The sequence below is a fragment of the Pristiophorus japonicus genome, chromosome 1 (genome assembly GCF_044704955.1).
Source record: "Pristiophorus japonicus isolate sPriJap1 chromosome 1, sPriJap1.hap1, whole genome shotgun sequence".
Lineage (NCBI taxonomy): Eukaryota > Metazoa > Chordata > Chondrichthyes > Pristiophoridae > Pristiophorus > Pristiophorus japonicus.
This window is the reverse complement of record NC_091977.1, coordinates 418,408,369-418,420,962: the sequence shown is the minus strand read 5'-3', so window position 1 is coordinate 418,420,962 and position 12,594 is coordinate 418,408,369. Positions and strand designations below refer to the sequence as shown.

At 44.4% G+C, this 12,594-nt stretch overlaps 1 protein-coding gene across 2 annotated transcripts in view; it reads right to left on the bottom strand.

Annotated features, from left to right (window-relative positions):
• atp6v1h (ATPase H+ transporting V1 subunit H) overlaps positions 1 to 12,594 on the bottom strand; it is a 145,541-nt gene that overhangs the window by 106,576 nt on the left and 26,371 nt on the right. For both annotated transcript variants that reach the window (XM_070875768.1, XM_070875777.1), the window contains exon 5: positions 5,390 to 5,503. In XM_070875768.1, the coding sequence (XP_070731869.1) occupies positions 5,390 to 5,503 (114 nt within the window). The remainder of the gene's footprint in view (positions 1 to 5,389; positions 5,504 to 12,594) is intronic.

The window sequence follows — 12,594 nt, the reverse complement described above, 5'->3', positions numbered from 1 at the left end:
GCCATTATACTCACCACATGCAGGAGGAGGCGGCCAGGCCATCAGTGGGGAAGGAGAGGTCCAGGGGGAGGAGGTGGAGGCCCGATAGCCAGGTCGAGCCACCCAGTCGCCGCAGGAGGTCGAGGTCCAGGTTGCATCGAGTCGTCCAACTGCTGCAGGAGGCCCAGCCGGGAAACGCTAATGTGCAGTGTGGCAGAAGGCCTGAACTTTTGGGAATCGCAGGGTTGGGATTTAAGTATTTAAGACCCCCTATTGGGGTCTATTAGGGCTAGGGCTGGTATCACAGGTGCAGTATCGACATGAACACACTGAATTGACTTGGGCAGTACCCTGTTGGAGACTCATGGATGCAGTATTACTGGCATTCTCGGGATCATTCTACATCTATGGTGGGGAGCCTTGACCACCTGGAATGCATATGCATCAGCCATGATCTTTTTGAATGGCGGAGCAGGCTCAAAGGGGCCGTATGGCCTACTCTTGTTCCTATTTATGTTCTTATGTTCTAAAAGCAGGTCTTGTCAGTCATTATTTTAGTGACTTTCAAAAGGCTTTTGACAAGGTCCCACACAAGAGATTGGTGTGCAAAATTAAAGCCCATGGTATTGGGGGTAGAGAACTGGTTGGCATACAGGAAGCAGAGAGTCAGGATAAATGGATCTTTTTCAGAATGGCAGGCAGTGACTAATGGGGTGCCGCAGGGCTCAGTGCTGGGACCCCAGCTAGTTACAATATACATTAGCAATTTAGATGAGGGAATGGAGTGTAATATCTCCAAGTTTGGAGATGACACTAAGCTGGGTGGCGGTGAGAGCTGTGAGGAGGACGTTAAAAGGCTGCAGGGGGACTTGGGCAGGTTAGGTGAGTGGAAACGCGTGGCAGATGCAGTATAATGTGGATAAATGTGAGGTTATCCACTTTCCTGGCAAAAACATGAAGGCAGAATATTATCTGATTGGTGGCAGATTAGGAAAAGGGGAGTTTCAGTGAGACCTGGTGTCATGGTACATCAGTCATTGAAAGTTGGCATGCAGGTACAGCAGGCGGTGAAGGTGGCAAATTGTATATTGGCCTTCATAGTTAGGGGATTAGAGTATAGGAACAGGGAGGTCTTACTGCAGTTGTGCAGGGCCTTGGTGAGGCCTCACCTGAAATATGATGTTCAGTTTTGGTCTCCTAATCTGAGGAAGGATGTTCTTGCTATTGAGGGAGTGCAGCGAAGGTTCATCAGACTGATTCCCGGGATGGCAGAATTGATATATGAGGAGAGACTGGGCCTGTATTCACTGGAGTTTAGAAGGATGAGAGGGGATCTCATAGAAACGGGACTGGACAGGTTAGATGCAGGAAGAATGTTCCCAATGTTGGGGAAATCCAGAACCAGGGATAAGCCATTTAGGACTGATATGAGGAGAAACTTCTTCACTCAGAAAGTTGTTAACCTGTGGAATTCCCTGCTGCAGAGATGTTGATGCCAGTTCATTGGATATATTCAAGAGTTAGATATGACCCTTACGGCTAAAGGGATCAAAGGGGTATGGAGAGAAAGCAGGAAAGGGGTACTGAGGTGAATGATCAGCCATGATCTTATTGAATTGTGGTGCAGGCTCGAAGGGCCGAATGGCCTACCCCTGCACCTATTTTCTATGTTTCTAGTGAATCTCTGCAAGTTTACTTTCAAATTGTAGCTAGCAGCACAAGATGCACATTGGGAGCCAGTGCCATTAACGGAGTTCTTCCAAGGAACTGCTTATAAGAAGCTTTCAATCCAAGGGACTGAGAAAAATCCAAAACCACCCTCCCCACATAAATTGCCTGAATATCTTGCTTTTTTTCTGCATTTATTTAAAATCAGCCGATATCAAGAGCTACATACTTTCTCCCACTTCCTGCAATTTCTTTTGATAAAATAGCTATTTTGTGGCAGATGGACAGATTTTCCCTTAAAAAGGTATGGTTGGTCCAAGCTCAGCAGATTCAAATTAGCCCAAGCTGAGCTCCCAAGTGTGCAGTCTAGGACTGAAAGGGAATATAATTTTATAAAAAACTAAAAATCATTCGACACCAGTAACAATCACTACATATTATAAACCTTCTTCAAAACACTATAAAGATAAAAGACCGGACAGTTGAAATTAGGAAGTTCTAATTCTAGGAGCAGAGCATCTTCCTAGTGGTGATGAGAAAAATTAACCAGAGCTATTGCGGTGTTAATGGGACTTTATACCAGACAGGATATCACATGCATCATCACCCAGCATGGACTGCTTTTCAAGCTCTCCACCATTTTACCCTGCAGAAAAAACAATCCATCTTCTCAACTCCATGCTTAGCAACCGGCGCTTGTGTACACACTGGCATCCAAAAGAGCAGATATAAGACATTGAACAACAGACTCCCACAGGATTCTGTCCTGGCACCCATGTTATTCAACATTTACACCAGTGATCTGCCCGAAATAGAGTCCCGCAAGTTCATATACACTGACAACATTGCCTTGGCCACGCAAAACACAAATCTGTCCTTTACCAAAGAGACCCTGACCAGTGATCCACAGGATGGAGGCCTACTTCTGGCAATGGTAACTCCTGCCAAACCGCAAAAGACTGTCATTGACATTCCACCTCAACATCCATCAAGTAAACCAAGCTTTGAAAGTCTCCTTTTGCGGCGCAGAGGTAAACCATGCCAAAAAACACTATGTAGGAGTCACACTCGATTGCACCCAGGCATATAGACATCTCCAGAGCCTTGGGAAGAAACGAAAGAATAGGGTCAACTTGATCCAGAAACTCACCAGATCCACATGGGGAGCAGATGCTCAGACCTTCCGTATGGCAGCACTCGTCCTGGTGTACTCTACAGCGGAGTATTGCTCTCCGGCATGGCTATCAAATCCACGTGTCAAATCCAATGATGTCCAACTGAATTCTATTATGAGAATTATCAGTGGTACACTTTTATTGACACCAACACCTTGGCTCCCCGTGCTTGCAAACATTGCACCACCACACCTACGCCACGAATATGCAGTCTCCAGCGAATTCAACCACTACACCAAAGACATCCCAATCAAGTCGACTTGAGCAACCTAGCAACTCATCTCAAATCTAGAAGGCCTTTTTGGACCGTCGCCGAAGACATTCAGCGATCTCCTCTCAGCCTTGATGAGGGATGGTGAAATGCTTGGAAGAACTGCGACATACAGAATGGATTCCTTATAAAAAGGACCCCACACAGTGCAACCTGTAGGATCAAACCTTTCCCACAAACAGTGAACAACCATCAACTGCCTCAGAGCTGGTCATGGTAGATGCAGCCATCTTCTCCATAGATGGAAGATTAAAGCATCCTCATCATGAGACTATGGAGCTCCTAATCAGACCCTGGAGCACATCATTGCGCACTGCCCTCAAGAGGAAATTTGCAGGCAGCCTACAAGATTCTCTCATCTGTTGGAAAGAGCAGCTCCCTCCTCTTGGTTACCTCCTCCATGTGGACCTCCAGAGCAGTGGTTGAAACTTGCGCATCCTTCTAGCTGCCAGTTACACCAGTAACTGACAGCTATGATTCAAAAGAGCCCAAGCACACCTCCACTTTAAAGGTTGCAGGCTGACTTTAAATGGCATCACCGCCGTTTGATTTCCAGCTCCTCCAATTGGCTCCCCATAATCAAATGAGGCATCTCCATTAGTTTAGCTTGTGCCTCTCGGCAATGCCATCAGGCGTGGGTATTGGTCTCGATGTCAATTCTCCACTTGTTTTTGGCGCAAATTGAATTTCTCCCCCTTTGTTTTCTGAGTTAATTGTCAGAAGTCTTTTGACTGACCATTCAGGGAAAATGGTGGTTGTAAAATCCATGGGTTAGAACCTCCACTTTTTTTGGCAGACAGGAAGCGAAGAGTAGGAGTAAATGGGGACTTTTCAGAATGGCAGGCAGTGACTAGTGGGGTACCGCAAGGTTCTGTGCTGGGGCCCCAGCTGTTTACACTGTACATTAATGATTTAGATGAGGGGATTAAATGTAGTATCTCCAAATTTGCGGATGGCACTAAGTTGGGTGGCAGTGTGAGTTGCGAGGAGGATGCTATGAGGCTGCAGAGTGACTTGGATAGGTTAGGAGAGTGGGCAAATGCATGGCAGATGAAGTATAATGTGCATAAATGTGAGGTTATCCACTTTGGTGGGAAAAACAGTGAGACTATTATCTGAATGGTGACAGATTAAGAAAAGGGGAGGTGCAATGAGACCTGGGAGTCATTGTACATCAGTCATTGAAGGTTGGCATGCAGGTACAGCAGGCAGTTAAGAAAGCAAATGGCATGTTGGCCTTCATAGCGAGGGGATTTGAGTACAAGGGCAGGGAGGTGTTACTACAGTTGTACAGGGCCTTGGTGAGGCCACACCTGGAGTATTGTGTACAGTTTTGGTCTCCTAACTTGTGGAAGGACGTTCTTGCTATTGATGGAGTGCAGCGAAGGTTCACCAGACTGATTCCCAGCATGGCAGGACTGACATATCAAGAAAGACTGGATCAACTGGGCTTGTATTCACTGGAGTTCAGAAGAATGAGAGGGGACCTCATAGAAACGTTTAAAATTCTGATGGGTTTGGACAGGTTAGATGCAGGAAGAATGTTCCCAATGTTGGGGAAGTCCAGAATCAGGGGTCACAGTCTAAGGATAAGGGGTAAGCCATTTAGGACCGAGATGAGGAGAAACTTCTTCACCCAGAGAGTGGTGAACCTGTGGAATTCTCTACCACAGAAAGTTGTTGAGGCCAATTCACTAAATATATTGAAAAAGGAGTTAGATGTCGTCCTTACTACTAGGGGGATTAAGGGGTATGGCGAGAAAGCAGGAATGGGGTACTGAAGTTGCATGTTCAGCCATGAACTCATTGAATGGCAGTGCAGGCTCGAAGGGCCGAATGGCCTACTCCTGCACCTATTTTCTATGTTTCTATGTATCTATGTATCTATATCCATGCTGTTGCAGTGGAAACTTTGGCCTGGATAGCCAACTTGAATATTGACATTTTATTTACTGTGCTACTACCATATGAAAGATGACCACCACCCAGCATACTAAGAATAGAATTTTCATGACCATGCGATTTCCCAAAACCAATCAAGCTTGGCCGAGTCCCTATAGTTTGTGTTGGATGATTACTCGAATGCAAAAGAGTTTTGAGGCAGCGTGGGTAAGCTGGGGCAGTGCAAGGACTCCATTTTGACATGCCATCTTGCAGCAGGAAGGATATAAAAGCTCAATACATACAAATCCTTGAGATGAGATCAACTAGTAATTAAACAGTTCTTAATCCTCTGTATTGTTACTTGGATAATTTTTTTTTTTAAAAAGCAGTTACAACACAACATTTTACTCACCATATGAACAGTAAATAGATCCTGTCGATTTAACATCGGTAAAAAGTAGGACCAGGCAGTGTTCTTGGTTTTTTTGGCATAATCAAAGAAAATGTTGACTCGTTGGTGGTTTTCCTGTTTTAAGCAAACACTATTTATATCAATACATATAACATTTACTCTTAGCTAAAATGAAAACTTTAATGATTTGACCGTAAACGTGTTCCTTAGTACTGACGATATAAAAATCAACTTGCAATACACACAATTGAAAACTTAGTAACTTACACTTTAGTCTCAGTTTTATATACCCACTTCCACACTGTCAGATCAAAAGGATATCTCCATGCTGCCAAACACCAGCAACCCACTCCAGTACTGTCAAACTCCAGGACTCTGACCCCAATTCTACACAAACCCCAGGGACCATCCTCCAGTGTTACCAAAGGTCAGGACTGCAGCTAAAAGCAGTTTCCTTTCTCCAGAACTGCTAAATACCAAATATCTACATTTCGGTGGTGCATCTTCAATACTATCTCAGCTGTATTCTCAACTTTAGAAATGGTAAGGCATCAAAATAAAACACATGAAATATATAAGGGCAGTCATTTACATTATTCACAGAATGGACAGTTATGAAATTGACTTGCCAAAGCACCAGTATAAAAAAAAATCCCAGAATGCATTTAAAAAAATAAACACATTTGACGTATGTAGACATTGCAAATCTGTGGTCCTGATGTTTACATGGGATAAATACCACTAATCTCCTCCACGCCTCACCACCCCAAATCACTAATCTCCTTCAGCAACCTCCCCCCACGCACGCACACACACACCAAGATCTGTGTTCCTCCAATTCAGACCTTTTGAGCATCCCCAATTTTAATCGCTCAATTGGCGGCCATGCTTTCAAGTTTCAAGGCACTGAGCCTCTTTGCCTCTACCTCTTTCCTCCTTTAAGCTCCTCATCTGCCCTATTTTCTCCTTATGTGGTCGGTGTCAAATTTTGTTTTAGATCATCATCATCATAATAGGCAGTCCCTCAAAACAAGGAAGCCTTGCTTCCACACCAATAAGGGATGAGTTCACAGGTGTTTCAATATTCCAGATCCCAAACTACATCTTGAAGGGTGGAAGATGCCTTGCGTGTGGAATTTTTTTTTTTTATAAACGTTGCACACCAGCCGCCACACGGGCTTGAGAGCCAGATCTTGGACTAGTGGCAAGAATTAACCAAGACGACTGGAGACCAGCTCTGCTGCACGGACCCAGCGCGCATACATATCGCAGTGTGGGCTGGCCCGTAATGCTCTCACCTCCTCCGAGCCTTGGTCACCTCCATCTACAAACTCTTGCCGCTCCTTCGCCCCCTCCTGCTGTGCCTGCCCACACTACAATCAGCGACCTGGCTTCGCAGCCGTCACCCTCCTGCAGCAGTACACGCTGCTGCCTGAAATGGCATGCCTTCACGCTGGTCCCTGTAATGGCCCTGACCTGCTGATGGTCTTGCAGGCCATGATGGGCCACCGCACGCTGCTCCCTCCATTGTTTTATAATGCTCCTGTGAAGTGCCTTGGGATGTTTTACTACGATAAAAGGCACTATAGAAGTGCAAACAGTTGCTGCTGTAGTTGGCCCAAGAAAACAGCTTTTACCTTTATTGGATTTGCAGATGTAGTATGTAGGATATGCACCAATAGATTTGATCTTTTTCCAGCCAACTACCTAATACAAAAGTCACAGGCAAGGGTCACTATTGCAGCTGTGTGCAATGTCAGATTTTTCCTCAAATATTTATGACCACCTCCATATATTGAAATTATCTTTGGAAAGCTCCTCCAGGGAGTTTTGAAAAAAGAGAGAGAAAGAGAGAAAGAGGGAAAGAGGGGGAAAGAGAGAAAAAGAGAGAAAGAGGGAAAGAGGGGGAAAGAGAGAAAGAGGGAAAGAGGGGGAAAGAGAGAAAGAGGGAAAGAGGGGGAAAGAGAGAAAGAGGGAAAGAGGGGGAAAGAGAGAAAGAGGGAAAGAGGGGGAAAGAGAGAAAGAGGGAAAGAGGGGGAAAGAGAGAAAGAGGGAAAGAGGGGGAAAGAGAGAAAGAGGGAAAGAGGGGGAAAGAGAGAAAGAGGGAAAGAGGGGGAAAGAGAGAAAGAGGGAAAGAGGGGGAAAGAGAGAAAGAGGGAAAGAGGGGGAAAGAGAGAAAGAGGGGGAAAGAGAGAAAGAGGGAAAGAGGGGGAAAGAGGAGGAAGGAAGAGAAAGAGAAAAAGAGAAAAAGAGAAAAAGAGAAAAAGAGAAAAAGAGAAAAAGAGAAAAAGAGAAAAAGAGAAAGAAAGAGAGAAAGAGAGAAAGAGAGAAAGAGAGAAAGAGAGAAAGAGAGAGGGAGAGAGGGAGAGAGGGAGAGAGGGAGAGAGGGAGAGAGGGAGAGAGGGAGAGAGGGAGAGAGGGAGAGAGGGAGAGAGGGAAAGAGGGAAAGAGGGAAAGAGGGAAAGAGGGAAAGAGGGAAAGAGGGAAAGAGGGAAAGAGGGAAAGAGGGAAAGAGGGAAAGAGAGGGAGAGAGGGAGAGAGGGAAAGAGGGAAAGAGAGGGAGAGAGGGAAAGAGAAAAAGAGGGAGAGAAAGAGAAAAAGAGGGAGAGACAGAGAAAAAGAGGGAGAGAAAGAGAAAAAGAGGGAGAGAAAGAGAAAAAGAGAGGGAGAGAAAGAAAAAGAAAAAGAAAAAGAAAAAAAGAAGAGGGAGAGATTAGCCTGTGACCACTACTAAAAAGGAATGTCGAATCTTCCAGCGAATAATCTATCAAGACATTGGAGAAGGTTCTGATGGAGATCAAAATGAATTTTACATACAACACAACGAAGATGGTAGACACCATTAACTCAGAACATGAGTAATGATGCATACAAAACCTAAACACCATTAATAATGAGCATGGCAAGATACCCTTCTCTGGAAGTGGGCTTCTATGAACAACTGGTCTTATGTAATGCATAACAGATTCCAACTATCTCAAATATGGCAGGGTCAGCAGATTTTGTCAGCTATAAACTATTTAAAACACATTTAATAAACTATTTTTACTAACCAGCTTTCCAGATATAGGTCCATATACAGTTCTAGTCTCAAAAAAGGTTTATTTTATTATGACACCCCAGGAGAGGATATCCGACTAAATTTAGCAGCCAATATTTTTTTCTAATTCATTCATGAGACGTGGGCGTCGCTCGTAAGGCCAGCATTTATTGCCCATCCCTAATTGCCCTCGAGAAGGTGGTGGTGTGCTGCCTTCTTGAACCACTGCAGTCCATGTGGTGAAAGAGTTCCAGGATCTTGACCCAGCAACCCTGAAGGAATGGCGATAGATAGGATGGTGTGAGACTTGGAGATGGTGTTCCCATGCACCCGCTGCCCTTCTAGGATGCGGGTTTGGGAGGTGCTGCCGAAGAAGCCTTGGCAAATTGCTGCAGTGCATCTTGTAGATGGTACGCCAGTGGTGGAGGAAGTAAATATTTAAAGTGATGGATGGGGTGCCAATCAAGCGAGCTACTTTGTCCTGAATGGTGTCGAGCTTCTTGTGTTGTTGGAACTGCACTCATCCAGGCATGTGGAGTGTATTCCATCACAATCCTGACTTGTGCCTTGTAAATGGTGGAAAGGCTTTGGGGAGTCAGGAGGCGAGACATTTGATGCAGAACACCCAGGCTCTGACCTGCTCTTGTTGCCACTGTATGTGTGGCTGGTCCAGTTAAATGTCTGGTTAATGGTGACCCCCCCCAGGGGATTTAACAGTGGTAATGCCATTGAATGTCAAGGGGGGCTGATTCAACTCTTGCTTTTTGGAGATAGTCATTGCCTGGCACTTGTGTGGCACAAATGTTACTTGCCACTTAACAGCCCAAGCCTGAATGCCGTCCAGGTGTTGCTGCATGCGGGCATGGACTGATTCATTATCTGGGAAGTTGTGAATGGCACTGAACACACTGCAATCAGCGAACAAATCTTAAATACTTCCTGTGGGTTAACTGTCATGCCAATCTTAAAATATGATTTCTCCAGCAACAGAACATAAGGATGCGCTAAGAAATTGAATTAGAATCAGTGCTGAAGAAAGCACAATTCGCAGCGTGCATTACAGACCAAAAAACATGGATAAGATAGAGGGGAAGATATGCAGATAGTTCAGAGGGATATGCAAGAACAACAGAGTTAAAATCACCCAGTGTTATTACCATCTCAAAAGAAACTGAAATAAAGTTAATGCATGTGGCGAAAGAGGGAAATCACTTTTTAGAATGTATCCAGTACTGCTTCCTGGATCATTATATTTCTCATCCAGCAGGGAAAGAAACAATGTTTGATTTAGTCTTGGAAATGAAGTGGGCAAATAGCTGGTGAGAATAACAGAACTAGGAAATAGTAGCAACATAATTGGATTCAATGTAAAAACAGAAAAGGATAATGAAGAGTCAAAGATAAAGGAGCTGGACTGCGAAACGGCAAACTTCAATGAGAAATTGGATATGACCCAAATTAAGTGGGAAGGAATCTTGGCAAACAGGATGACTAATCAATAGTGGGGAATCGTCAATGAGGTGGATTGCATACAAAATCAAAATATACCAAACAAGGTTTAAAAAAAAAGTCAAAAAATCTGGTTCTGTGGCTAAACAGATTAAAACTATTCAATCAAAATGAAGGCATGAGAGAAAATTAGGGCTAACAATACTAAAGATAATCAGGAAGCAGGGTGTTAAAATGGAAGAATAGAAACAGAAATTTACAGCGCAGAAGGCTGCCATTTTGGCCCATCGTTTTCACGCCGGCCGCCAAAGAGCTGCACGGCCCACAGTCAGCAGCCCTAAAGGTTACATATAAACCTATGAACAATGAACAATGGCGGAAAAGTAAAGAGCATCTGGCTCAACCAGTGTGCCCCACATACCTGCGACACCCCTTACACTGAAAACATTCTACACTCCATCCCAACCGGAGCCATGTGATCTCCTGGTAGAGGCAAAAATCAGATAAAAACCCAGGCCAATTTAGGGGAAATAAATCTGGGAAAATTCCTCTCCGACCCATCCAGGTGTTCGAAACTAGTCCAGATCACCCTGGCCATATTCTATTCCTGCAGTACTTAGGCAGTCCCTCGGAATTGAGGAAGACTTGCTTCCACTCAAAATGAGATCTTAGGTGAGTGAACAGTCCAGTAATAGAACCACAGTCCCCGTCACAGGTGGGACAGATAGTCATTGAGGGAAGCGGTGGGTGGGACGGGTTTTCGCACGCTCTTTCCGCTGTCTGCACTTGGTTTCTGCATGCTCTTGGCAATGAGACTCGAGGTGCTCAGTGCCCTCCCGGATGCACTCCCTCCACTTCGGGCGGTCTTAGGCCAGGGACTCCCAAGTGTCAGTGGGATGCTGCATTTTATCAGGGAGGCTTTGAGGCTCATTTGCTGTGAAGGAGTTCAGAGTAGAGCGCTTGCTTTACGAGTTTTGTGTCTGGCATGCGAACAATGTGGCCTGCCCAGTGGAGCTGATCGAGTGTGGTCAGTGCTTCAATGCTAGGGATGTTGGCCTGGTCAAGGACACCAACGTTGGTGTGTCTGTCCTCCCAGGGGATTTACAGGATCTTGGAGACATCGTTGGTGGTATTTCTCCAGTGATTTGAGGTGTCTACTGTATATGGTCCATGTCTGAGCTATACAAGAGGGCGGGTAGCAGTATCTGTATTGCCCCTTTCCTTTGTGAAAACAGATGCAAAGTATTCATTAAGAACTTTACCAACATCTTCCATCTCCACACAAAGATTACCCTCATGGTCTCTAATAGAAGGGGTAAAAGTGAATATGTATAAGACTAGCAGATAATGGGCAGAATTCTGCACTTAGCAGCAATCGAACAGCACAAGCCATTCATTACACTTGCCCACAGACTATGGGATTTTGCACCAGAACTTACTGTAATTAAAGTGCTAAATAGCACAGCACCCTCTACAGGAAATTTTGGACCTGCATGTTGGTAACGGGGGCGGGGGGGGGGGGGGGTGGAAGAGGAGAGATCCTAGTTTAACAACAGGAGAAAAAAAAAGTGAAATAAAGAATTACAAAATAGCAACAGCGAGGTGTTCAAGACTGAAGGACTAGGGATGTTTATAGTACAGGTACAACATCCTGAATCCAGAATTCCAAAAACAAGATTTTTTTTTTTAAGAAAAGCACATTCCAGATGGAGGAGTCAGAAATCTGGAATTATTTTCCGAAAACCGGACACTCTCTGCCCCAGAGGTTGCCGGATTCAGGATCTCGGAATTTCTTCTCAATCCAGAAAAACCTAAAAACCGGCAAGGCTTCTGTCCCGAGGTTGCCGGATTTGGGACGTTGTACCTGTAGTGTCATACTATAAACACCCCTATACATACTGCAACTTATGCAAAATGTTGTTGATGTACACAACTTGGAGAAATGTAAACATGCGCGCAAGAATCAACTGAAGGACACACCGTAAAAAAAATACACGCAAGCTTTTTGAAGAGATAAACGTACAAGGGTGTGCGCATGCCGATGTTCAAATCTGCTTACAAAACTCCACGTAAATTATGTTATACACTGAAGAAATTATGCTCCACTTTTATAGATTTAAAAAAAAGAGAGATCATAACCACAAGACTGAATTCACTACCACTCAAGTGAACGGAAGATTGTTTAAAACGACACTGCGTGAACAGAGCAAGCAACGATGTTAAGATTCTGAAGGGGCTGGACAGGACAGATGCAGAGATGATGTTTCCACTTATGGGGGGAATCTAGGAACTAGGAGACATAGGGCCCAAGTTTCAGCCTCAGTTGCTCCTGATTTTTTGGAGCAACTGGTGTAGAACGGAGTATCTTAGAAATTCAAATTTTCGGCATTTAGTTTGCTCCAGTTCTAGTCAGTTAGAACAGTTTCACTTTGGAACAGAATTTTTTTTTCAAAAGGGGGCATGTCCGGCCACTTACACCAGTTTTCAAAGTTTCGGCAGTGAAAACTTACTCCATTCTAAGTTAGTTTGGAGTAAGTGAAGATTTTTGTACGCTCGAAAAAAAGCTTGTCTACACTTTAGAAAATCAGGCGTAGGTTACAAATCAGGCGTAGTGAATGGGGGGGGGGGGGGGGTTTAAAGGGAAGTTTACAAACATTAAACACTTCAGTTTTACAAATAAAGAGCCATCATCAATAATAAATGATAAAAACATCAA